General features: G+C 40.6%; 1 protein-coding gene across 2 annotated transcripts in view; it reads left to right on the forward strand.

The window, feature by feature from the left end:
• Positions 1-5,050: 5,050 nt before the first annotated feature.
• MCOLN3 (mucolipin TRP cation channel 3) overlaps positions 5,051-27,943 on the forward strand; it is a 31,495-nt gene continuing 8,602 nt past the window's right edge. Inside the window, exons 1-7 of one of the 2 annotated variants that reach the window (XM_008538183.2) lie at positions 5,051-5,418; positions 8,588-8,817; positions 12,564-12,731; positions 18,482-18,635; positions 20,048-20,132; positions 20,212-20,308; positions 25,027-25,126. In XM_008538183.2, the coding sequence (XP_008536405.2) occupies positions 8,590-8,817; positions 12,564-12,731; positions 18,482-18,635; positions 20,048-20,132; positions 20,212-20,308; positions 25,027-25,126 (832 nt within the window). In that variant the 5' untranslated portion in view covers positions 5,051-5,418; positions 8,588-8,589. The remainder of the gene's footprint in view (positions 5,419-8,587; positions 8,818-12,563; positions 12,732-18,481; positions 18,636-20,047; positions 20,133-20,211; positions 20,309-25,026; positions 25,127-27,943) is intronic. The other variant, XM_070592765.1, reaches the window with a different exon arrangement.

Raw genomic sequence — 27,943 nt, forward strand, 5'->3', positions numbered from 1 at the left:
AAAATGGTGAGATAAATGTTGAGGACTTTGTCCAGAGCAATGCCATCTTTGTGAACAAAAACATGCATGAACTATTTTTATTTATTATGGGTACCTATACATGAGAAAAGCATCACGAATGAACCACCGAGATGAATCACACCACTTCGTGCCAGGGGATTGCATTTAGGAGGGATGGTTAATTTTATAACATTTTATTTATTATAGAATGGAAAGACTGGAAACAAAATGCAATGTGAAATTTGTTGAATTTGGGGCTTGTGGGTATGGAGTGGAATTAATATGTTATTCTTTGTACTTCTCTGTATTTGAAATGTTCTCAAAATTAAGAAAAAATTGTCTCCCAGACTGCAAGATCTTTAACTGCAAAAATTATGTTTTATTCATATTTCTACCCATAGTACCTAGTACTCTTAGTAGGATATAGGGGGTCCTCAATAAATACTTGTTAAATATATATGTGTTGAATAAATAAACATTTTAATGAAAAAAAGGAGACAGAATTAAGGGGGAAAGAAGATGAGCGGTACAGATGTAAAAAGACCGAAGTGGTACAGATGTGAAAAATATGTTGGGTTGACATTTGCATGAATTAATACTCATGCTGCCTGAGACTTCCAGTCGAGCTGTGTTACTCTGAAAAAGACAGGATTTTTAAGATGGCAAGAAGATAAAGACGTGATAAAAGCTCTCTTCCATCCATTAGATAGCAACAATGCTGTAGGGATCCATTAGTTATTGTAGTAGTGTTTCCCAATTCCTGACAGATATTAATTTTGGAGATTCAGGAATAAAAAAAATAGAATTCCTGAAACTATTTTGTATTTTTCATAACACTTTATTTACTTTTTCTTTTTTTAAAAAGATTGGCATCCGAGCTAACATCTGTTGCCAATCTTCTTTTTTTCCCCTTTCTTCTTCTCCCCAAAGTCCCCAGTACATGGTTGTATATTCTAGTTGTGGGTCCTTCTAGTTGTGCTATGTGGGATGCAGCCTCAGCGTGGCTTGATGAGGGGTGCCTGGCGCCGCCCAAGATGGGAACCTGTGAAACCCTTGGCTGCTGAAGCTGAGCTGGTGAACTTAACGGCTGGGGCACAGGCCAACTCTATTTACATGTTTTTAAAATATAAGTCACCATAATAATAAGCAATAAATCATTTTTCTGTAAGAGGGGTATACTAGAAGCTCCAGAGGTTTCTTTCTGTTTTAAAAGAGATAATAATAAAAGCATAGTTTATTATTATTATGAACCAACATATTGGACAAGATTATATATTTCAGTTACATGTAGCAATGATTACTACCTGCTATAGATATTTCATAATAAAAATCATTAAAAGAAGGAAGCATTAATGCAAAGTAAATTCTAAATGAAAATCATTTTTAAAAATAAAAATATTTAAAAAGTTATTATTCAAATGACAATTTAAAACACAAAACATTAATTGCCTTATTCAATAGATTTGATCTATTTTTTTAAAAAGATTTCTATTTATTTATTTTCCTTTTTCTCCTCCCCCTCCCCGGGTACATAGTTGTATATTCTTAGTTGTGGGTCCTTCTAGTTGTGGCATGTGGGATGCCGCCTCAGCGTGGCTAGATGAGCGGTGCCATGTCCGCGCCCAAGATTCGAACCGACAAAACACTGGGCCGCCTGCAGCCGAGCACGCAAACTTGGCCACAGCGCCGGCCTGCAGATGGGATCTACGTTTTGTGATAAGTATTCCAGATAAGGGGAAATTTCTCTTACTCTGTGTTTGATGTTGGTTCAGGGTTTTTTTGGTTTTTGTTTGCTTGTTTTTTGAGGAAGATTAGCCCTGAGCTAACATCTGTTGCCAATCCTCCTCTTTTTGCTGAGGAAGACTGGCCCTGAGCTAACATCCGTGCCCATCTTCCTCTACCTTATATGTAGGACGCCTGCCACAGCATGGCTTGCCAAGCAGTGCCATGTCCACACCCGGGATCCGAACTGGTGAACCCCGGGCCATCAAGAAGCAGAACGTGCGAACATAACCACTGTGTCACCGGGTTTGCCCCGGTTCAGTTTTCAAATGTGCCTAAAAGCATTATCAGATTGGGCATTAGGTCATACGTTGCTTTACATAAGCTCGTTTACTTTTTTAACAATGAAGATATTTTGCCTGTTTTATAAAGAACCGTATGCTTTAGTGAATATTCAAACACTGGAAAACACAGTAAACACTATTGGGTATTAGTCAAATAATGTAACATTTGGATCTCCTAGCATGACCAAGAGTTTTACATAGAAATATGTTGAAATCGTCAATTTAGGGAGTTATTTTGCTTGCAAAGCTTGTTGTTTCTTGAAATACTATCCATAGGACTAGCACAATGTATTCTATGTATATAAACATATTAATGTTTATTTTATTTGCAAGAAGTACTCACCAGCAGGGCCAGGAACACACACTTATAAAATGACAACAATTACAAACAAGACTCACTACTTAGATCATAACTGTTTCTCTCTATAATGTGCTCCTGTCGTGCTTTCCAGAAATGTTGACCTTAATCTTTGACTCTGCATGTTAGTATTTCCTGTCTTCCTTTTGACTTGATGTCAGTATATTTCTTTGAGCCAATAATATCACTATGTTGATTGTTACGGTCTAATCTTCTCCTTTAAATTGTTTTGGCACCTTTGTCAAAAATCTATGGACCAGGGCTGGCCTGGCGGCTGAGTGGTTAAGTTTGCATGCTCCACTTCGGCGGCCCAGGGTTTCTCCGGTGCAGACCCAGCACTGCTCATCAGGCCATGCTGAAGCAGCGTCCCACACAGCAGAGCCAGAAGAACCTACCACTAGGATATGCAAGTATGTACTCAGGGGCTTTGGGGAGAAGAAGAAAAGAAAAAGAAAAAAAGAAGACTGGCACCAGATGTTAGCTTAGGGCCAATCTTTAAAAAAAAAAAATCAATTGACCATTTATGTGTGGATCTATTTCTAGATCTATTGGATCTAGTCTGTTCCATTGTCTCTATATATTCCACAGTTTTCTTTTCACAAATACCAAACTGTCCTGCTTATATAGCTTTATAATAAGTCTTGAAATCAGGTAAGGTAAGTCCTCCAATTTTGTCCTTATTTTTAAAAATTGCTTTGGTTATTCTAGGTTCTTTGTATTTCCACATGAATTTTAGAATCAGCTTGTCAATTTCTACAAAATAGCTTGCTGGAAGTTTGATTGAGATTGGGTTGAATCTATAGAATGAACTTGGCAAGAATTGATACCTTAACACTATTGAGTCTTGCAATCCATGAACATGGTTGATCTTTTCATTAGTTTAGATCTTCCAAAAAAATAAAATAAAATAAAAAAGGATCAATATTTACAAGCACATAAAATATGCCAGGCACAGTAATGGGTGCTTTACATGCATCCTATTAATTAAAATTCACCATTCCTTTTATTAGACAGATTATACACAGAAGGAAATGGGGAGGTGGAGAGGTTAAGGAATTCCCCAAGGTCAGTCAGTAGCTGGCATAAAAGGGAATGTGGGCTCCCACCTGTCTGACTGCAAACCTGGCTTTTTCTATTCTCCAGTCTACTTAACTCAGCTCTAACTAGGGTTAAGTGAGGGCCATCATTTATCCTGCAAACCTCTCCAAAGTTCAGATTGTTCCTGAACAACCAAGCATTTCAAACCCCAACCATCATGATGAATTCACTGTTACGGTAAGGAGAAAGTGTTAAATCCTGTGGAGGCATACAGGCGTTAGAGATTAAATGACATTTTCCAAATTGCACTTGAGAATGTTGTGTGCCAATTAAACCTTTGAGTCTCTACCTTGTTCATAGCACTTGGGATTCAGGTTTATGAATAGCATACAATTCTTGTACCCCATTGCAAGAAAAGATATTTCCACTTATAAATTATCCATGCAAACTGGCTTAGAATTTGAGAAAGGTTTTGAAAAAGACCTGACAGCTCTTAATATAATTTGAGGAATTACCTGTTATAGACCAAAAAAATCAAAAATCAAAGTCAATTAAAACATATCCAAAGAGGTTGTAATTAGGATTAATCAAAGCTCCTGATCTATTCCTGATAAGGAGTAAGCTAAGATTTAATTTTAAAAAATCATGAAGAAATAGGTTATGGTTGGACATCTACTCTTAAAGAAAAAATATTCAATGACACTTGTTAAAGACGGGGTAAGGTAGACTTTATTCAGGACCATGAGGATAGTTATAGGAACCACTGCAATGGGATTGGACAGTAGGAGAGAGATGCAGCTTAACTCTGGATGCAGCATGGGCAAGTGCGAATTTACAGCCCAGGAGCAGGGTAAGGATCAGTGGCTGGAAAATGACTAAGAGAAAACAACAGGGTTAACGGGAGTTCTGGCTAAACTGACCTAACAGGATTCTTGCTGAAAATAGGCCGGGATGATCAGACACCACCTGGGGGAGGGTGGTGGATGAGGAACCCCATCAGATAATTGAGGATGATCAGATATTGAAGATGATCAGATACTGAGGGTGGGGGTTCTAGTTAAAGTGACTTAGCAGGGGTCTTGCTAAAATCGGATTTTACAAGGAACATAGGCCTGGGAGAAGGTTTGGGAGACTGACTGAAGTTTGGTCAAGCAGAGAAGCTTTGTCACTACCTCACATGTTTCTGGTTACATTTCTAAGAGCTTTCCAGGACTCTCTCTGTCCCAGCACTCAGTCTAGAGAAGAGCCTAGTCAACAGTTGACTAAGCTCATAGCAATTCTGCGAAACTGGAAGGCCTAGGGAGGGTACAAGGCGCAGACTTGAAAAGTCTTACACTTCATGATTTCTCCTGTGTACAAAAATAGGAATGGACGGCAGCTAGCGAGGCCTGAGCACCCACACGCGGCGGGGCACCTGACATCCATCCTCACGTCTGTAACCACGAGAGAGGAGTGGGCCAGGAGGGGTGGCCACTGTTCAGGTCTGAAGCCTGGAGCCCACGCACTTGCACCTCACTGCTCGGCAGCACCCGAGCAACCGGAGAAAACGCGAGTGAGGTTGTGCAGGTTGTTTATGGCGACAGGGAGGACTGGAAAGGGATGGGGTGCCCAGAGAACGCGACAGTGTTGGGCTCTTGCAGATGGCCTCCTTCACCCTACTTATCCTGATAGAAGGCCCCAGAAGGGGCGTGGAAGGGAGCAGAGCAATGGGGAGAAGGGTCACGAGTTAAAGCGGCCGCAGGAGGGAGGATGCCACGGGCGGCGACTCGCGGCCGCGGGATCACGTTGGACTCTGGACTGAGCCGAGCCTCAGAGGCTTCTAGAGCGGCGCGCTGACATGCCGCGGCCCCCTGCAGCTGTGAAGACCTGACGCCCCCCGCCGGCCCGCTGACGCTGCTCCCCCGGCTTGTCCAGTTGTCCCTGCTGGGCGCTCCCTCCGCGCGCCTCGGGCCGCAGGTGAGTCAAGCCCCGCACTGCCCGCAGGCATCAGGTGTCGTGGGAACCCAGGGAGGGACCGAGATGTCACGAGCCGTCGGTGACAGAGCGGTAGGGTCCGGCCCCAGGCCGAAGGCACCATGGAAGGGACACAGGTGGGCGCAGGGCACGAGTTGCAGCAGTTCCGCACAGCGCCCGCGCGGCCGCCCGGGCAAGGTCAGTGGTGGCCCCTGGCGTGCCCCCCAGGTCGGCGTGCCCGCGCCCCGGTTAGCCTGGACCCGAGCTGTGGCGGCCGGGAGGCAGGGATCCGAGAGCAGAAAGTCGCCGGCGGACCAGAGTCTCGCCTTGAGAGGCCTGGGGACGGGGCGGTCGTTTGGGTGTGGCCGGGGCTCGAGATGGTCTGGAAGTTGCACAGCCAGCCTCTCTGGACTCGGAGTGTGCCTGTATTAGGCGCGTGGGGGGCGGATGGAAATGGGAGCCAGAGCCAGGGTCCCTGCGCTGGGCGACAGCAGCCCCCGCCCGCCCGGGTCGTCTAAGGAGCTGGGGCGCACGGCTGGGAGGAGGGCGCGCTGCTGCGGGCCGCGCTCCGGGTGACCGCGCAGCGCCCCCCGCGGCTCCCCGCGCCCGATCCTGAGAGCGCAGTCAGTCTAAAGGCTCGTTTTGTTTTAAACAAGAGGAAAAGAAAGAAAAAGAGACTGAAGTTTTGTGTTTGATGAGAAAGCGCTTCTGAAGAAACTGAGTTGCGTTACTTTTGTCGACTGTGAGGCTTTTACTATTTACACACATTTCCCGGTTTCCTCTAATTTTCTGCGCCTCAATCCAATCAAGCCTCTCTTCGTCAGGAATAAATAACCTCTGTGTGTTAGTTTGTAGATTCTAAGAGCACGCCTAATACCTCGGAGAGACTCTCCCCCGGCCCTGCACCCTGCACCCTGCGCGGCGCTCCGCTGGGTGGGGGTGGGGGCGTGGAGCTGGGGAGCACTCCTTACGCGGCTGGGGGTCTGGACAGGTGGCAATTTTTAAAGTGCCACCTCGGAAGGGCTTCTGTGACGCGGTAAAGCTAACATTTGCAGCGAGTTGAGCGGCCATTCCTTGTGAATGAAATGTCTTGGTTCCGGGACAACTTGGCGCGATGCGTTGAATAAATTAATTGTGGTTGGCTCGTTTTCTCTTTGTTCCCGTGGGTTACTGTTACACGGTGTGTGGCTGCTTTGTTTAAAGTTTAATTTTCCCTTGACCAAAATAGAAAGGGCTTCATGTGACCTCAAACTTGTAATTCATCAACGTGCTTGATAAGTAACTGCTTCATTATTATCTTGGTGTTCATATGCGAATTTCAGTGAACAAAAATCATTTTTAATTTAAATCCCATAGATAAAGTCTCTTTAAATGCTGGTTAAAATAGCATACCTTTTTGAAGAAGGAAATAAAGCGTTCTTGAGTGAAAAGTCTAAGAGATTGAGAACTTTTTTCTCTCCCTTATGTCTTTACCTAAGAGTTATTGTACTCATGCTTTGACAGGCATTTTAACACATACATGAGCCACACTTTATTTTATTTTATTTTTTTAATATTTGTGGGGTTTTTTAATTTTAATTTTTTTTTTAGGAAGATTAGCCCTGTGCTAACATCCACGACCAATCCTCCTCTTTTTGCTGAGGAAGACTGGCCCTGAGCTAACATCTGTGCCCATCTTCTTCTACTTTATATGTGGGATGTCTGCCACAGCATGGCTTGCCAAGCGGTGCCCTGTCCGCATCCGGGCCTCCGAAGCAGAACGTGTGAACTGAACTGCTGCGCCACCAGGCCAGCCTTGAGCCACGCTTTAATAAGTTCTGTCGTATTTATTTCATTTCATTATTTCATAATTGTTTCATTTCATTAATTCAAGGTATTACATATGCTATTGTAAATATCTTTTATGCTTTATTGACTCAGCAACATCCTTAATAATCTTTTCATTAATCAAGCATTTAAAAACTTTTCCCATGGCTAGCTTTTATAGCCAATGTCTATTGTTTGGAGATGATGGGTTTGCTAAGAATGTTTGAGTCAGAGCCCAATGTGAGGTACTATTCTTGGAAAGCAGCGTGGTATCTAAACAGTGACTTGTTAGATATTGTATTAATATGGTTTCAATTTCCCCCCATTGATCTGCAATTGGAAGTTACTGTAAAAATTTCAAACAGAGCCAGCCTTTCTAGTCTCGATGGAAGAACTGTATTGGTCCCAGTGGTCTGGGGTATTTTATGTTGAACAGGTTTCCATAATACTAATGTTAATCTGAGGGAAAATCCAAGATAGGTCCCAGCTTCTGGAGTGACTTCTGTGCCATTTTGGAAAAGCTGACTATGAAGACAATAAAATCAGCCCCATCCTTTTCAAAGGGACAAAACAAATAATAGGTATGAAGTACTTTGAAAAGTAAAATGTGCTACATAAATATAAGGCCTTCAGTGAAAAGCAAATGCAAGTGGCATGGCTGATTGGGATTTGGACTTAAATTCAGCTGCTGCGTTTCCCTTTGTAGAACAGTCGAGTCGCCTGAGGCTCACACCGCCCCTTAAGAACCTTGTTGGCTGTTTAGGAAGCTATCTGTCTGCTGGGCTGTACGGAAACTGAGGCTGCTCGCTCGGTGTTAGACCCTAGGCAAGGGCTTTATTTGCATTCTTACTTAATGCTCAGTAGAATCATATCTTGTTTCTCTACACCACATCTGCTACGTTCGACTTAGTGCTTTTAAACTTTTTTCGATATTCTGATGAAACTTTAAGTATCTCCCCAGGAAAAATGGCCATATCCACATATACACAAAATTTTGCACATAATTTCAGGGTCCCCCTACCCTCTGAAACCCTTCCCTGGCCTCTCACGTCACCATGCTCTAACTGTATCTATTACTGAATGAGGCAGAAAGCATATACATACTCTATATGCACATATAATCTTTTACTGATAGAAGCAGCCCTTGAATTTGGTAACTCTCAACTGGGTGACTTAGTAACTGAAACAAAAAGAAAAGTGATGTGTTACATTCTAATTGATCTGTGGATGTCTAAAGTGCAGTTTAGAACAATGGTGCTTATTTGAAACCAGACCTTTTGTTTCAGCTTCTTCAACTATCCTGCTATAACTAAGAATGTGGATTTGTGCCTTTACTTACAGAATGGAAACATTTTTTTTCCCCTAGAGATGTCAGATCTTGACGTTGTTATAAGTAGCTGCAGCTCCTGTGAAGACGAGAATGCCTGCACTTGTAACCAGCATACGACTCCCTCTGAGAAGCTTCTGTTAGAAGACCAGATGCGGCGTAAACTCAAGTTTTTTTTCATGAATCCTTGTGAAAAGTTCTGGGCTCGAGGTAGAAAACCGTGGAAACTTAGCATACAAATTCTAAAAATTGTAATGGTGACTATTCAGGTAAGCATCTCAGATGGTGAGTTTAGTGAAGTCCTCTTTTATTAACAAAGAGGACTATGGACAGTGGGTTTTTTATGACTTTTAACTGTATGCATAATAGAGAACAATGAATAAGGAAACATACAATCTTAAACCCTTCTCTTTTCAATATTTGTGAAAGAAGACTTTGGAGATTTCTTCTTACTTTTTTCCTTCTCATCTTTCATTAAGTTATAATTTTAGTCACATCACGTAATTAGTTTTCAGGAAAAGAACATTTTATTATTTGGCTTCCAATAGAGAGGTTTAGCTGAAGGTTTCTAAATCAGAAATGGAAGCAAGCTGTTACCCAACCAGAGGATTCTTTTTCTTCCTAGTTAGTTTCCTGGGAATTTCTCCCTCATTGGAAACTTCAGGGGTTTCTGTTAGGCAAGTCCTGATTCTCACAGCCCTGTAATCATGGCAGACCTGCAGCAGGAGAAGGTAGGTTAACTAAAAAGGAGTGGCATTAGGTAGTGAAATGTGAGGCTTCATTTTAGGGCTTTTTGAATTTCCTTTCCTTGACTTCTCTTAACATTGTTTGGGGAGACTATATTTTGTGATCCTTTATATACACTAGTTATGCTTTACTCTTGTGAAGATAGGATTTCCTGCTGGTGAGAGTAACTATCTCTTGTTAAAAGCAAAAGGGCAAAAATGCAAGCAGATTTTAATAGGAAAAATAGATGTGATCAGTTTATATTTTATCAATACTTTCTCTTCTTAACTTGGTGGAAAAATGCATGTTTGATTATTCAAGGAGAATTTTTTTTTAAAACTCTGAAATTACTAATCTTTTTTTTTTTAAAAATTTTGTTTTTTCCTTTTTCTCCCCAAAGCCCCCCAGTACGTAGTTGTATATTCTTCATTGTGGGTCCTTCTAGTTGTGGCATATGGGACACTGCCTCAGTGTGGTTTGATGAGCAGTGCCATGTCCGCACCCAGGATTCGAACCAACAAAACACTGGGCCGCCTACAGCGGAGCGTGCGAACTTAACCACTCAGCCACGGGGCCAGCCCTGAAATTGCTAATCTTAACTGATTATTGAGAACAAAATGTTATTGAGAAAGAGTGTTAGAAGCTAAGACAATCTCTATACTCACGTGAAGTTGGCAGAATTCCTGCCTCTCTCTGATGCTAGATGTTGTCTTAAGGAAACCAATATTCGAGTGATTACTCTGTTGTTCTAGGACAGTACTTCATTTAATTCCATCAACACTCCTATTGGATAAACACTAGCATCCTTCATTTTACAGAAGAAGAAACTGGTGTTTATAGAGTTTTTAAAAAGCCGCATGGCTAGTCACTGGTGGAATCAAGACATTAGAGGCCAATGCTCTCTCTCTATCACCACGAAAACGGATGTTCAATTCTCGGTATAATATTTGGCAAGTTGGAATTGAAATTCTTAACTTTCAGATGATAATACAGTGTGTCACGATAGTGAAAAATTTATCTGTACTGTTTCTGATGAGTAGGGAGAAAAGCCTATATCAGTTGAATGTGGATATTTTCTACTTAGAATGATAGGTACCTCTTGAGTGTTTGCTGTGTTTTGGGCTAAACGTGTTACAGGCATCATCAAGTTCAATTCTTAAAACAAATCAGAGGTGGGTAGTGGTACCCCCATTTCACGGATGAGAACACTGAAGCTTAGTGGAGTAAAATAACCTGTCATAGGCAGGAAAAGAAGAGTGGAAGTGAGCTTCAAACGCAGATTTATTCCGTCTAAAACTTATGTTCTTAATTACTCCTTAATCTTTTAGGGAGCTCATCTAATCTTCCTGATTTCCTAGGGTGATCAAGAGGAAAATTGACCAATGGTTTAAGATGTTTAAGCCTGTTAGGAATAAGCGAGTAAAAGGCACTTAATTAAGATTCAAAAGGAACTGAGGATTTCTTAATTGTGATGTTTCCTTAATTTATATCTGAGAAATCAAGCAAAAATACATAAAGACAACTTTGTAATTGAGCAAATGAGGGTGATTTGGTGACAGATTTCCTCTTTTCAAGGAAAAAAAAGGTAGTCTTTCTGTTAAGTTGGAGATTTTTGTGCTTGCAGCAGCAAAAGAAGGATGTCTGTGACATTAGGCGCCGTACTAAAAGTTTCCTTTTTCCCACTACCTGGCTCAGGATCTGAATTATCACAGCTCTTTCTCTGCCATTGGTTCTCCTGTCTGCCACTAGGCTTTGAGGGCAGAGCCTGTAGTCTTCTCATTGTATTCTCACTACTTAGCTCAGGGCTGGCCTGTGGGAGGTACTCCTGTATTTGAATGAATTGGCCAAGACTTTGTGGTCATCAGCTTCAATAGATGTAAAATCCATGAAATATCAAGCTGTCATCTTATTGAGATTTAAATAGGATACTTAGCTTTAAGAGGCTCTTAGGAAATGGGAATTGAGTTAGGTGGGTAGGGTGCAAAGCATACATCACAAGGGGAGGTGATGGGAAAAAATTTGTCTCCTCCCTCTTTTTTCCTGATCTGAGCCTGGATTATTAGCATGGTAGGGTGGCTAGAGCTTGATTGAGTCTGTTAGACTTGGGTTCAAATTCTTACTATACACTTGCTAGTGATGTGACTTTAAAAAATTATTTAACTTCTCTGAGCCTTTATGTACTCATCTGTAAAATGGGTATATTAGGAACTATACTGTGGAATTAGTATGAGGAAAATTCCTGGAATAACGTAGGGCACATAGGTGCTCAGTGTTGTTCCCCTTTTCCATATGAAATTCACCCTGCCTCACTCTGGGGTCTAAATCAGAGTGTATGTTCTAAATTCACAGCATATGTGTGTGTGTCTGTGTATGAGAGAGCGAGACCAAAAGCAAGAGTGAGAGAGATTGAGGCATCTTGGGAGGGAAGAGAAGGTGAAAGAGAGACTCAGAGTACAGTAACGTTTGGGGTATGATTGAACGATCTTATGTTAATAGGTCAGCAGTGCAGTTAGACAACTTTTGTGTGTGTGAACCACTGAGTTTCACGTTAAACTCTGGGGTCAATCTTGCCTGAATATTAAGGATATATTATAAATATTCTTTAATTTAGGGATGAGTGGAAAGGATATTTTTACTTGTCGTCTTATTGTCACAGTTTTGGTAATTAGACCTAGGAATAGTGTTTGAAGAGCTTAGACTAATGGTATTTCTTACATTGTGTTGTGTACCTGTTTCGTGCCCTTCTTGATGTCTCATGGAATTCATTTTACACTCTTCCACATGCTGTTCAAGCCCCTGTACCATCTGCCCCCACTTTTTCTGCTCGCGTTTTTTTCCTGCTGTTCCTCTGATTGTTATGCTGGTGTCCTCGTGGCCCCTCAAAGTGCCAAGTTCTACTCCACCGTTCCCCCGTGCTCGTCAGATGCCCCCTGCCCAAGCGATGCACATACTTCAGGCTTTCTATCATACTATTTCCTTAAGGAAACCTTCCCATTTCTCTAGCCAAAGTGACTTTGCTTTTGTGAACTCCTAGAGCTTTTAATGGTGGAGGCAATGTCATAAGTGACATCATACGTGAAAATAAATGTTGAAAACATGCAAAGCCACTTTCTCTCATGTTCAAACTGGAAACACATCTTATCGTTAAGAAGAAATTAATTCACAGCTACCAAAAGTTTAATTTCTGTTGAATGTATTTGGGATCAATTAGACTTTGGATAGATAAATTGATCATTATATGGAGACCTGTATTTCATTGCTTTTTCACCTTCTTACTTTTTCTTTTAAGCTGGTCACATTTGGGCTAAGTAACCAGATGGTGGTAACTTTCAAGGAAGAGAACACTATTGCATTCAAACACCTCTTCCTGAAAGGTTATGTGGACGGCATGGATGACACATATGCAGTGTACACACAAAGTGACGTATACGACCAGATCACCTTCGCGGTGAACCAGGTAAATCAAGCACGTTCATTCCTTACTCGGGAGAAAGAACAGACTGGAAAATTGTTAGCAATGTATATAACAGAAACCGACATTCATGTGTAAAAGGGTGGACATTTCTGTAATGACATGTATAAAATCATTTTAAAATTGTTTTTTAAAAATATTGCCAACAAACTTTTACAAAACTAGAAATTGAGAAAAGCTTTTGTTTAGTAACAGAGAGACAGAAACTTTAAAGACTTAATGAGAAGAATCAAAGCTAGGGCTTGGCATGGGAGCCTCAAGATTTAAAATTATTACCCATGGCCCTGGTTGTAAGTAGTCATTAGGTCTTCAGAGTTTATACTTTCGGGGGCCCTTAACAAATAATGAGAATATTAACTTTGCAGAGTATATATAGTAACCAAGACCTGAAAGTTCATTTAAAAAATAGTAAGGCCTTTGTGTCATGCATGACAATGATTTTATTGTAACATTGATTAACTGCCAAAAAAAGAGTAAGCTCCTTTTTCATACAGATGAGTCAAATTCCTATTCTGAGTTTCTAATCAGTTCGTTTTTGCTAAAACAGTACTTTCCTGAGATCCTAAATCTCTTGTTTTGTAGGTACCATTGAAAGTGTTTTCGAAGTCAATATTTCCAACCTGGGTTAGCTTGCAGACCACATTTCAAAATTATGACAACCCTTCTTCAAAAAATTATTATAGCACAATTGTGGCTTCATTATCTAGAGACAATCTATGCACAGTGAGATAGTAAACTGCCAGGATAAATACCAAAGCTTTCTGTTAGCATTCAGATTGTGAAAATTGGCCAGAAATCTATAGTAATAGAAGTCAGCTGCCTACGTTGTTAAAGAGAATTATGTCCTACAATTTGCAAAGGGAAAAAATAGTATAATGCTGGAGACAGTCAGTTTTGAGATTTTTGTTTTAAGCATATTAAGTGTCTCTAAAGCTACTCTGAACCAAATTGGTAGTTAGGTTTTTTGGACATTTTTTCAGGCATTTTTAGCTGAAGGTAAAAAGTATCTTGATCACGATTTTCATGAATATCTTCAGTTTCTGTGGTTAATGAGGTCGGTTATTCGACACGATTCCAGAGAAATGAAAAGGGACGAAACAGACTGTTATTAAAGAAGGATTTTTTTTGCTGTAAGGAAATCCCTTGATAGTTGAAGTGATAGTCACCTAGGGGAACTCACAGATAAGACAGTGCCTTCTCAGCCCTTTGATTTATTTCCATGACTAATTAGTTATCCTGAAGGGTTTAGCCCCAAGCTGTGGTCTAACTGGATAATGTCTATGGCTCATCCTGAGCCAACACTGGTTATAACAGCACCACTTTCTCTTTATTATATATGATTATATATTTGAATGTCAAAGACCTATTTATTTTATTTTCACCCTATGTCCTGGCTTTCCTCAATCATTTTCGGGACATCTTTACTGGGTTCCTTTCTTTCGCCAGCCCCTTAAATTTAGGCAGTCCTCAAAGGTTTGTCCTCTTGTTGCAGCATTTCCTCCACTGCACAGCCTCAGCCGTCACCAAGGCGAAGTGACTCTGAAACAGCTGCTCACACTGCTGTGTGCCAGCCAGCTGTCCGGCGCCTCAGAACAAGCCCGTCCAAAGCAGGTCCACGTTCTCTCCCCATCTGCTCCCAGACCTGTTTATCTTTCTGGTCAGTTAGATTTAAAGACCTCAGTGTCTTGGAATCATTTACTCTTGAAGCTCAAGTGTAGTCTTTAAATTCCTACTTCTGGATGGCTTCCTTTCTTCCTCACCCATCTGCCCTACTACTCTTTGGCTGCTTTCTAGAGAATTCACCTAAAATCACAGACGTGATTGCATAATACTCCTCAGTATATATATGTGTGTGTGTGTGTGTGTGTGTGTGCAAACAGTGTTCAGAGACACAGCTTTTGGTATGTTTATTCCATGAAGGCAGAGGTACATACAGGCACTCAGATGTTTGTGAATGAATGAATGAGCCTAAAAGGCTCATTTTATGTGTTAGGATCAAGTGGTCACAGAAGGACTACAAACAAGCAATCTGTAGTCAAGGAGCAATGGGTTTGAATCTGCTTTACTCTGGGTACCACATCACTCAGGTAAGGACCGTTAATGTGTATTTTTATTGTCCCCCATAAGATGACCTGGACCCATGAATCTGTGTGAAAAACTCCTTCTCTCAAGGCAGGGCTGCAGAGGCAAAAGAGGACAGTTGCCCAGCCCGATTAAAGACTCACAGAGGCCACAGCCACTTAGGTGCCCGATTGGTCAGTCCCACAGGTCACCTGCCTTCTAGCCATGGGCCCACACCACATTCATGTCCCAAGGTCCTCTGGCTCAGGCTTCAGTGCTGCCCTTTAGCTGGACACGGCTCTGCCACGTGCCCCAGCCCACCCAGCTCTTGCAGGTGCTCAGACCTCCACAAAGAGCCTTCTTAGGACAGCAAGGGAGTCTGGCCATGGCATAGCTTATAATGGTCACAGGTACCCCAGCCCTGTGCCCCAGATCTTTTGTGTGTCAAGCTCTTACAAGGTTTAAGACACTCAAGTTTCTGTGGTCAAGAGGTTCAGATCTTTAGGTAGTTCTTGTGGAGATAGTGGGCACTGAGAAAGGTTCCAGGGCCCCATACAGGTGTGACTCTCCTTCTTGACCCCTGTTGGCCTTTCCAGCGTTACCTCCCATTATACACCCCACATTCCAGGCACACTGGGCTGGTCTACTTGGTGCCTTACCACACTTAATATCTTTTACCTTCTTTTCCACGTAATGGACTATCTATCCCCCCTCCTGCCCCCCAATATAAAACTACCAATTTGTCTCAGAGTAGTTTTAGAGAGACTTAATACACTTCTTTCCTTGAATAGAAAACAAAAATCTCAAAATGAACATCTCCCGCGTTATACTATTTCCCCCCTACGTGTCAGCCATTACGCTATTTAACTTATGCCGCTTACTTCCATTCCCATAGATTTCTGGCTCACTTTCTCAATCCCAGTGCTAACAGAAAGCTTGTGGCCGTAATCACATATTCTGTCCTAGCCTTTCCCCATCTCACTGTGCATAGATTATCTCTAGTGAATGCAGAGCCATATACTAATTTCTTACCTCACCATTAGTTTGACAAATATTTGAGCACCTCCTCGGTGCCTCCTATGTTCTAAGTGCAGGTGTTAGAGCAGAGGACTTGAGGAATTCCTTGCCCTGTGGAGCCTACATTCTATTCGAGGAGATGGATTTTAAACCAGTTTAACTGAAATCATTTGATTTCAGATAGTGATAATTGCAATGAAGTAAAATAATGTAGCTTAATACCCAGTGACCTCAGGGTGGTCAGAAAAGGGCTCTCTGAGGACTGGAGCCTGGGGAAGAGTGTTCTAGGCTGAAGGGTAGCAGCTGCAAAGCCTCTGGAGGCCTGAAAACATTTAGTATGTTTAAGGAAATGCAAAGGAGGCACGTGTGGGTAGGCTAGGCCTCTCCAGGCTTCATAGGCCCTGGAAAAGAGCTTTAAGGTTTAGTCTTGGAGAGACAAGAAACCATGAGAGGGCCTTCAGTAAGGGAGAGACTGTAATGTACATTCGCAAAAGCTAACATCATTTATTCACCCAAATATTTAGCATCTGTTATGTATCAGATTTTTTTTTTATTTTTTGCTTTTTGCTGAGGAAGACTCACCCTGCGCTAACATCTGTTGCCAATCTCCCTCTTTTTTTATGTGAGCTGCCTCTGCAGCAGGGCCACTGACAGACAAGTGGTGTAACCCTGCACCTGGGAATGAACCTATGCCACCGAAGCGGAGTGTGCTGAACTTAACCACTTGGCCACCGGGGCTGGCCCTCACACGTTGTTTTTGTGCAGGGATACTGCCCTGAATCGATAGACCAAGTCAAGGATCATATTCCAAGAGGAAGAGACAGGCAGTAATGAAGTATACAAGGATATCATCTGTCAGTTGGTTATAAGCACTGTGAAAAAAAGCCAGGCAGAGTGAATGAGTCGAGGTGGTCAGGAATAGTGTGAGCAGAGAGCAGACAAAAATGTGGGAGGCAGCTGTGGCTGTCTCAAGGAAGAACCTTCCAGAGAGAAGGACAGCAAGAACAGAGTCTTGAACAGGTTCGTGTTTTATGTGTCCCTGTTCTAAGGGCTTTCCCTGCACTAATTCACTTACTCCTTGTAACAGTCCTCGAGTTAGTTCTGTTTGGAGTCTAGACTGTGGTGAGAGGTGGATTGGAAGCAGGAAGACCACTTAAGAGGCTTAATTTCTTCAGGTGTGAGATGCTGGTGGTGTAGACCAGGGCAATAGCAGTGAAGGTGACGAGAAACAGTCAGTTTGGGGATATAATTTGAACGTAATGCATGATTTTTCTGATGGACTGGAAGTGGAGTATGAGGGAAGGAGACGAAAGGATCATTCCTAAATTTTGGCCTGAACAGCTCTCGACTTATGGAGTCATTTATTGAGAAGGGAATTATTGTCGAAGGAGCCGGTTTTTCTGTTTGCATGTTTACATTTAGGATTCTTCTTAGACCCCGTAGGAGTCATGTAGGCAGATTGCTATCTGTGTATGGAATTCAGTGGAGAGGTCAGGAAGTGTAAATTGGGAAGTGGTCAGCATTTAAATGGTGTTTAAAACATGGGACTGGTTGAGACCATTTAAGCAGAGAATGTGGATAAAGAGGGCTAGGACTGAATCCAAGGGCACTCCCAGATGTACAGGTTGGCAAGAGGAGGCTTCAGCAAAGGAGACTGAGAAGTAACCAGTGTCCCAGAAGTTGAGTGAAAAAAATATTCCATGAAGGAGAAAGGAGTCCCCTGCAGCAAACACCATGGAGAAGTGGAGTTAGATGAGGACTGAGAACTAAAAATCAGATCTGGTAACATCCTGCTCACTGGTGCCCTCGACAAGGCCCAGCTCAGAATCCCTCCCATAGGCCCAGATTATAAATGATTTCCTTCATTTATTATAGAATGTTTCACATGCATCTTTTAGGAGAGTTGTTTATTTATGTGTCCATCCCACTAAATTCATTCCAAGAGACAGATGCCAGTATCCCTATCTTTGTATCACCAATTGTGCCAAACAATGTTGTTCATAGCAAGCTCGGAAACACTGAGTTTTGTGTCTTCCATCTATAAAAATCATTAAGAATTCAAGTTGACAGTTATTCCAAGGTACCATAAAATTCATTTGTAAAATTAACATTTTGTTTTATTTAGAGGATTCACTGGGACAGGAGAATATTGCTATAAAAGTAACTACACTGCATTCATACGAAGATAAAGATTAAAAAAAAAAATTTTCCTAGAAGAAGTTTTGCTAGTTAGCCTGGAACAATTATGTTCCACCTACTATATCATGGTAGTAAAGCAGAACTCTGACCTTGCAGAAAGCAGTTCAAAGAGGAAGAAAATTTGTATTCACACTGAATGTAAAATCCATTCCTGAACACAGTTCTTTAAAGGAGAAAAGAACCTCAGAGATTATGTGGTTTAAGCCTTTATTTTGCAGATAAGGAACCAGAAGCTCAGAAAGTTTGTGACTTGCCCGTGGTCACAGAAATGAGACTTGAACCCCAAACTCTGCCCTCTGCTGTCCTGGTGCACAACTTCCTCTGCAGATCACCGTGAATGTCGCCACCTAGAGGGCAGATGGGACCTGCCAGTCTCAAAGGCAGGGAGGGAGGGAAATCAGGGCTTCACTTCTGCCCTGGCTGGCGTTCCTATTTTCTGTTTCTCTTTTTGGTTGAAGTACTTCAAGCTACGCAACATCTCAGTTGGGAATCATGCTTATGAGAACAAGGAGACGGAGCAGTCCGCGATGGCAATCTGTCAGCACTTCTACAAGCAAGGAAACATCTGTCCTGGAAATGACACCTTTGACATTGATCCAAAAATTGAAAATGGTGATATTCTTCTATAAGTTAGAACTTCTAGTTTTAGCCTCTTGATTTATATGTAAAGTCAGTCATTGCATCTCTAAAAACATTGATTTAGTCTCTGCTATTAGGTCATAGTAAGAACTATATAGGAATTATCATGTGTCAGATACTTTACTATAACTCATGTTCTTCAAAGAAAAAACACAAACACCAAAAAGCCCAACAAGGCAAAGTTTATGATGATGCCCATTTTATAGAAGACTCAAGTATGGCTCAGAAAGTGAAGTGATCCACTCATGACGGAGCTAGTGAGAGGCAGTGCTGAAATTTGACCCAGCCTTTCTGTGCTCTAAGCCATTGTATTCTACTGCCTCTCATGCTGGAGAAGCGTTAAATAGACAGATATTGTCCTTATGAAACATTACGCTTGCAAATTCTTGATGTATATAAAACTCCCTCCCCTTAATAGCACTTCACTATTCAGTATCTTTAGGGGTAAGTTGGGGGCGGAATGAGAGCCAGAACTTAGAATAGCTCAGCTTATGCTTTTTTCTTTTTTTGAGGAAGATTAGCCCTGAGCTAACTGCTGCCAATCCTCCTCTTTTTTTGCTGAGGAAGACTGGCCCTGAGCTAACATCCATGCCCATCTTTCTCTACTTTATATGTGGGATACCTACCACAGCATGGCGTGCCAAGCAGTGTCATGTCCGAACCGGGGATCCGAACTGGCGAACCCCGGGCTGCTGAAGCGGAACGTGAGCACTTAACTGCTGCGCCACCAGGCCGGCCCCCAGCTTATTCTTATTAGTAAAGTTTTATTTGCAATTTGTACCTAAAACATTAGCTTAGGTTGTTGAGTTAAAAAACAAGTATTCAAATACTTTTAACAATATCCACCGGGACTTTTTTTGAGAGGGATAGTAAAGGATTACAGTACTAACTAGTGCAAACCTTCTAAGATACTGTTTTCCTTTTTCTTTTTTTTTTTTGAGTGCTTATTGAGGAAAAATTATCAACACATAATATTTAAAGAAAAATAGATCCTTTAAACTTAGAAAATTTTGTCTTAGGCACCCCAAGTGCTTCAAACCTATGGTTAGAACACTAAAAAGAAAGAAGAGACTCAAAGTTTAGGTTTAAAGACGGGAAGGCAGATAGCATTCTATGGAAGACTAAACGAGAGAGAGTTCAGATCTTTCTCCATCCCTATCCACTCCAGAAATGTTGGAGCCACTGATAAAACAACATTTGTTGCTTTACAACATCTTAAAAACAAGCAAATCATTGTAACCAAGTAGTATGGATGCCTAGCTTATAAAATATTAATTCAGGAAAATACTGGAATCTGAATATGTAGTCTTAAATGTATTATCCTTTCAAGATGCAGTTTTACTTACTTTAGGTGCCATATTATATTTTGGTCCTTTCTGTGGCAGAATGTTTCTTTGTAGAGCCAGATGAATCTTTTCACCTCGGAACATTAGAAGAACATAAACTCAATTTAACGCTGGACTTTCACAGGTGAGGCACGCAGATGGGAGTGTAACTTATGCTCGCGTGTATGTGTTTTCACTGCACTAAAGTCTCGTCTGTTTTCTAGACTCGTAATGGTGAAGCTGCAGTTTAAACTGAAGGCCATTAATCTGCAGACTATTCGTCATCAGGAGCTCCCTGACTGTTACAAATTTACCCTGACGGTAAGTGTGGGCCAGACGGAATTTGATTCTGGTCTGGAGAAACAATTGTTTTATCTAGTTATGTGTTTCATCTACTTGTATTAAGGTGTGATCAAATATATAGGATCTTTCCACGTGAATGTGCATAGGGGAAACATAGGTACAGCTAGCTCTGTTTTGTTATAGTGACTTGTTTACTTGTTAATTATTTGTCTTCTGCACCTCAGTGTAAGTTCTATGATGCAGGGACCTTGCCTTGTTGACTGCTGTGTCTCCAGTACCAAGAACATGCCTGGCACAGACTAGGTGTTCAAATACAAAAGGAACAGAGGTTTTTAGCTTCTGTATGGTCAGCTCTTAGCAGTCTGTGGCTGTTTGCTTAAAGTCATTGCCAAGGGTTCTTGCTATTGGGTTTTCTCCCCATGGACATTTGCAGGCTTTGGGTTATTGCTCACAGCACCTTCCTTGTGCTGCCTCTGAACGCTCCGGGTAGTTCCTCCCCTTTCAGCCTGCCCACCCTATCACTTCTATGTTCTCTGGATTCCAGTTGCAAATGGAGCCATTAATGTTCTCTAGAGAGCACACAATGCCTCTCCCGTGAGTTCGAGGGCCAGAGGATCAGAGTCAGTAACGCAATGCTGTACGGGCATATGCAGGATAACATTCGATACAACTTGCCTTCATATGATCCACCTTTCTATTACTTTAGCAGTAGTTTATGTCAAAAGCTTTGTCACGATACTCACCTAATTGGCTGTAAGAAATCAAGTTTTCAGAGATTGAGGTTTAAAAAACTTTCAGAATATAGTATAATGTAATAATTATGCATATCATTTAACCAGAAAAAGCACTAAAACTATAAGACTATTTTGAAATAGGTTACAAATTTTGATCTTAATATTAACCAGCAGTTATGAATTTTCAATATTACTTGATTCTGAAAAAATTGAGCTATTATCCACAGTCTTGTCTCTTCTCTCCTCCCCACTCTTGAACTGAGAAATGGTACTTTTCAGAAGTTTTGTAAACCTTGAAGGCTTAGCTCACCTGACACCTTCTTTGTGGATCCTTTTGTGGTTCCTCAGAAATAAGTTCTGTGCTCTGAACTCCCAGGTTTTCTTTTTGTATTTTCTATGGGCTTAGCACCTTCTCCTTTGTTTCAGGATTTTCTAGGTGTTTTTCATTAACTCTGCTAGACTGAAAGCTCCTTGAAGGCAGGAACTGTTTCATTAATCTTTTCATCCCTCAAAGAACATAGTAGGTGACTCAAATATTTGTTGAATGAATAAATGAAACACTTGTGAAATCTAGGTCCTTTCCAATGACTCAATACAGTAGTGAAAGCCACCTGGCCTGTTAGCCACATGCAGATGTTGCATTTTCACCATTATTGTAGAGTCACCCCAAGCTGCGCCTGTGCCTTGTGGATTTAGCAGTGCACCTCATGGAACTGTGGGAGAACTTACATCCTGTAGGGTAGTTTAATAATAAAAACCATTAGTGCAACTTCATTGTCATAAGTAAACATGAACCAGGGCAGTATACCCCTGATATAAAATGCGGGGACTTCAGAGTCAGACAAGCCTAGATTTTAATTCCAGCTCACCAGTTAGTAGCTGTGTAACTTTAGGCAAATTACTTAATTGGTTTGAACTGCAGTTTTCTCATTTATAAAACAGAATTAATGTCCACCTACCTGAAAAGTTGTCAAGACAGAAGATAGCATATATAAAAGATCTGCCTGAATATCTGGTATTTGGTAATATTTGATTCATTCAATAGCTGTTTATTAAACTTTTCCTGGGTGTGCCCAGTTGGATTCGTAGTGTAAAAGTACTGTATTAGCATTCATCCATACTAGTTTGATAAATTCTTGTATCACGTATTTTGAAGCTCTTTATTAGGTGTATAAATATCCAGGATTCTTGTGTTCACTTGATGAACTGACTCTCTTATCATTATGAAATGGCACTCCTTACCCCAGTAATATTCTTTCTCTAAAATTTACTTTGTCTGATGTTAATATAACCACTCCAGCTTTCTTTTGATTGGTGTTATCATTGTATATCCTTTTTCCATCCTTTTAATATTAACCTGTTTGTATCTTATATTTAAAGTGAGTTTCTTGTTAAACAGCATATGAGTCTTGCTTTTTAATCCAACCTCACAATCTCTACCTTTTAATTAGGGTGCTTAGACCATTTAAATTGCATGTGATTATTAATATTATTTCTCTCTTTTTCTGCTGTCTTTTGGTTTAATTGAATGTTTTTTGGATTCCATTTTATCTCATGTATTAGCTTATTAGCTATAGCTCTTTGCTGTATTAGTTCGGGGTTCATAGTACATGTTTACCTTATTATGGTCTGCCTTCCAGTGGCGTCATACCACTGCATGTAGAGAATAAGATCCTATCAACAATGTATTTCCGCTTCTCCCATCTTAGCCTTTATGTTATTGTTGTCATACAATTTACTTCCAGATCTGTTATAAACCACACAATACATTGCTATTATTTTTGCTTTAAACAGTTACCTTTTGAAGAAGTTTCAATAATAAGAAAAAAGTCTATATATTTGCCCATGGAGCTACCATCTCCAGCATGCTTCATTCCCTTGCGTAGCTCCAGGTTTCCAACTGGTGTCATTTTGCTTGTGTCTAAACATCTTCCTTTAACATTTCTTATAGTGTAGGTCTGCCAGTGATGAATTCTTTCAGTGTTTGTATGTCTGAAAAAGAATCTTACCTCCATTTTTTTTTAAAGATTGTCACCTGAGCTAACATCAGTTGCCAAATCTTCTTTTTTTTTCATCTTCTCCCCAACGCCCCCCAGTACATAGTTGTATATTCTAGTTGTAGGTCCTTCTGGTTGTGCCATGTGGGACGCCACCTCAGCGTGGCTTGATGAGCAGTGCCAGGTCCGCACCCAGGATACGAACTGGCGAAACCCTGGGCTGCCGAAGTGGAGCATGTGAACTTAATCACTTGGCCACGGGGCCAGCCCCTTACCTTCATTTTGTAAAGATACTTTCACTGGTTATATAATTCTAGGGATTTTTTTCCCCTCATACTTTAAAGATGTTGTTCTTCCTGCTTACGTTGTTTCTGATGAAAAATCTGCTGTCGTCTTCACCTTTGATCCTCTGTATGGGATATATTTTCCCCCATCTGGCTGCTTTAAAATTTTTCTCTGTATCTTTGATTTTAACTATATGATTGTGATATACCTTGGTGTAGTTTTCTTCATACTTCTTGTGTTTGGGGTTCATTGAACATCTTGGTTCTGTGGGTTTATAGTTTTCATTATAGTTGACCTTTACTCAGTATTATTTCTTCAAATTTTTTTCTCTCTCTTCCCCTACATTTCAGAGATTCCAATTACATTTGTATTTAGGCACTTGAAATTGTCCCACAGCTCACTAACACTCTCTTTTTTGTAGTATTTTTCAGTCTTTTTTCTCTGTGTTTCATTTTGGATAGTTTCTATTGCTATGTCTTCAAATTCACTTATCTCTTTTCTCTATTATTTAATCTGTTGTTAATCCCATACAGTATTTTGTCTTCTTTGTTTAAGGAATTCAGCTTCTTCTAAGCCTTAACTGAGACGTGGTTGACATTAGTCAAAGTATATTTACTCAACAGATATTTAGTGAGCACCTGCTATTTATAAGAGCCCGAGGCTCTTTGTGTGGGAAAAGCCCGGTTTCTCCTTGGCAAGGATTTCTGACTCATTCAAATAATACTGAGCATCTTCTTTGCAAGAGGCTGTGGGCTGGGTCCTCCAGCAGCATGGGGATGGGCAGACACTGACAATGCCCTTTGTTGCTTGTCAAGGAAAGAAACCTACAATCCAATATGAGGAGAAACAGAGTGACTAGATTCATTACATTTATTTGAAATCTTATATGTGAAGTGTTATCTGACTACCTCACATGAAGAAGCTTCAGTAAAACTCATATAAACGTCAGACTTAAAAGAACTTTTTTTCTTTAGGACTTGAAAGAGGAGGCACTAAAAAACCAAAAACCAAAAAAGAAAAAAACAAAAAAACAGACTAATTTTCTTGCCTTGCCTTTATGTTCCCCGTGTGAGGAAAGTGGAGGGAGCTAGAAGGGGAAAACAGTAGAAGGACTATGGAAGGTGTTCTGGCATGGCTTTGACCTGCTTGGTGCCAGGTGTCCGGAAATGGTTATCCTTGAAGCAAGACATGGCTGTCGGTTCCCTGGGACCACATCCTTTGTAATACATATGGTTCTAGAGTGACTTAGAAATCTAGGCGCAGAATGAAAATCGAAAAAGCTCCACCTGAAATCTCTCAAGACCAAAGTAATGAACCTCTGTGTTAGTACAAATTGCAGTAACACTAAAAATCTGTCCCCAGTTGAGGCCCTGCTGGAATGTGGGGAAAAGCACAGTTGAATTGGCTCCTGCTCATGTCAGGAGGGCATCTAGAGGTGCTGAGAATGGGAAGAAAGGGGAAATTCTCTTGTTCTAGAAGTCATCCAAGGCTAGACTACTGTCCTAGAAACATAGGATTTTAAAGATGGAGAAGTTCAACTTTCTTATTTCACAGATAAATGAAGAGAACGTTCCAAGGTTGAACAGAGTTAGTAATAGGTCAGGGAAGAGAATCTGGGTCTCCTGTTACCTTGAAAGAGCTGTTTTCTGATTAATGCATAGAAGTATCTCGGCTTCAAAAACTATAGGTATGTTTGTGACCGTGTTCCTGTTCTTCACAGATAACATTTGACAACAAAGCCCATAGTGGAAGAATTAAGATAAGGTTAGATAATGAGATATCCATGAGAGAATGTAAAAACTGGCATGTATCTGGATCAAGTAAGTGATGTATTTTATTAGCTTTCAAAATGTTTATTAAATTACTAGTCTCAAGGATAAGTAGAGCATCAAATGAAAGGATTGGATCATTCCCAGGTCCCTAATTCTCTGCAGGTAGATCAATTCAATTGTAGATACCTGATGTTCCAGGCAATACATAACTTATTAGTAACTGAAATGACTTTTCCTGCCTCTCCATGTGCCCTCACTGGCCCACTCCTTACCAAGAAAATGCTTACATCCCTCAGCAAAAAAATCACATGTAGTCAAGCCAATATTTATTGAGTGCTTACTGCATAAGTACTTCCACCTACATTTTCCTCATTTTAGTATTTTTAAATATCCTTGAGATAGGCTGCATCCCTATTTTTAAATATGAAGAAACTAAGGTTCAGAAGAGAAACTTAGTGTCCATGGTCATACAGCCAAGGAGAAGTCAAGTAGGATTTGACTCTGAAGCATCCCACACATTATAGCTGTCTTCTATCTGGGTCAAAAAAAGTAGACTAAATAAGGAAAGGGTATATTCCTAAAATATGGACATGAGGTCAGGTGTAGACTGAGTACCATTGAGAATTTTGGAGCTGATCTGGAGAAAATTGACTGGAAAGAATTTGTGTATCTCATTTTCTAGTCCGTTGTAAGTAACATAATGGTATGTTGTGCTTGACTTAATGAGTAGGTTGGGGGTCTTGGATTTTAGTGAGTGGGAGAATCATCGCAGGTACTTGCTACGAGGCAGTTCTCCCTAGTTTCACATAAGACAGTCAGTAGGTCTGGGGTGGGGCCTAGGAATGTGCAGGTGGTCCTTACTCATACCACACTTGGATAATAATTGCTTTAGGGTTTCCTACTGATTAACTCACCAAGTTCAGAAGTACTAATGAGATAGTAAGAGTAAATAAAATGAAATTTATTATTCCAGTATTCTTTTCACAATAGGTAACTTCAAATACATGAGGCTTTTGAATCAAAAATTTTATTTCAACCACAAAATTGTTTACTTGAAACACAATCCTGTTTTGTCAACTGTAAACATTGTAATACTTCTCCATGAACTTCAGAATAGGCAAAAAAAGAGCATGTGAAAGTGCTTGACACATAGGCTTTCTCTCAAATGTTTTTTTCTTGGTTTATAAGTTGTTTTCTAAAGTAGATTCAGACATTTGTGTAATAATGAGATGCCCTTGGCTGATATTAACGGGATGCTTCATTACAGAATTAGTCGTAAGTGCTTTATTAGTATAGAGCAGTCTAACTTGTTAAATAAAGACACGCTCTGCAGCAGAGCATAGGATGCTGAGACCTCTGCCACGTCCCTTCACCTGGCTGCACTCCTGCTAGCCAGGACTTTGCACTTGGGTTCTCCAGACTCTGCATGATGGCTCTATTTCAGCACTCAGGTCTCCTCTAAAACCTGCTGCCCCCTTGGTGAGGCCTTCCTTTACTATGCAATATAGATGAACCTCTCTTCTCACCGTGCCCCTACACCAACCTCCCTCATGTAGAGCAGTGGTTTTCAAACGTTAGTGTCCCAGGAGAACTTAGGAAAACACAGGGTCTGATTCAGTGGGTCTAAGGTAGGGCCAGAGAATGTGCATTTCTAACAAGTTCCCAAGGGATGCCAAGAACCACTAATAGAATATGACAGATGCTGGAGACTGCAAAGGTTTGCATCCTGATTCTGCTACGTACTGGCTGTGTAACCTTGGGCAAGTGACCTTTCTGTGCTTCAGTTTTCTCACCTGCAAAGTAGGGATAATCACACCCACCTCACTGGGGTTGAGGATCAAATGAATTAATCCGTATAAAGTGTTTAGAACCATGTGTGGCCTATCAATACATGTTAGCTATTATGATTTATTTTATTCACGTCACTTACTCCTACCTAAAAGTATTTTGTTCATTTGCTTGTTTACTTCTTTGCTTGTCTCACTGCAGTAGAATAGAAGCTCCACAAAGCCAGGGGGCTGTCTGTCTTGTTCACTACTATATCCTCAGCATCTAGAAAAATTCCTGGCACATTGTGGGTGCTTAATAAATATTTTATACCTAGATAAGTATATTTTAATAGGGAATTCAGGGAGGCTAACTGTATGAAGAACGAAAGACCACAAGCTGTAATTAAAGATCTTTGAATGATGGTTGTGGTGATTTTTAAAAGAAGGACTTTTAACCTTCTTTAAATACTAATGGGAAGAACATTTATCAGGACTTTTTCTCTTTGTTGTCTCTGTGGAAAGAATGGTTGAATTATCTAAATTATTCTAAAAAGGAGGGTGAACGATCCATATAAAACTTGAAAATGCTTCTGAAAGAGGTAAAAAGAAGACTTGAATCAATGGAAAGGCATGACATGTTTTTGGACAAGAGATTTAACATCATGAATATGTCAATTCTCTCTAAATTAATGTATGAATTTAACATTATTTCTCCCCCCGCAAAAAAAAGTTATTGGTAGGATTCTTATTTGAAGTTGACAATCTGATCCTAAAGAATATATAGAAAAATAAACAAGCTAAAATACCCAGCAAAAATTCCAGAAAAGAGAGATATTTATCTTAAGGATTAAAACGCACAAAAACATCAAAAGGGTAAGATATAGTACTTGAATACATACAGTAATTTGGTACATGATAAAGATGGCATTTCAAATCATTGGGAATGATAGATTTGCTCTTTTGATTGGCAAAAACGAAAGATTACTCATATCCAATGAAGGAGAAGATGTGGAGATATATGTAGGGACATAAACTGGCATGATCTTTTTGAAGAGTAATTTCTTAGGATCTCTTCTTAGGAATACGCATATGCCTT

The sequence above is a fragment of the Equus przewalskii genome, chromosome 24 (genome assembly GCF_037783145.1).
Source record: "Equus przewalskii isolate Varuska chromosome 24, EquPr2, whole genome shotgun sequence".
Classification (NCBI taxonomy): domain Eukaryota; kingdom Metazoa; phylum Chordata; class Mammalia; order Perissodactyla; family Equidae; genus Equus; species Equus przewalskii.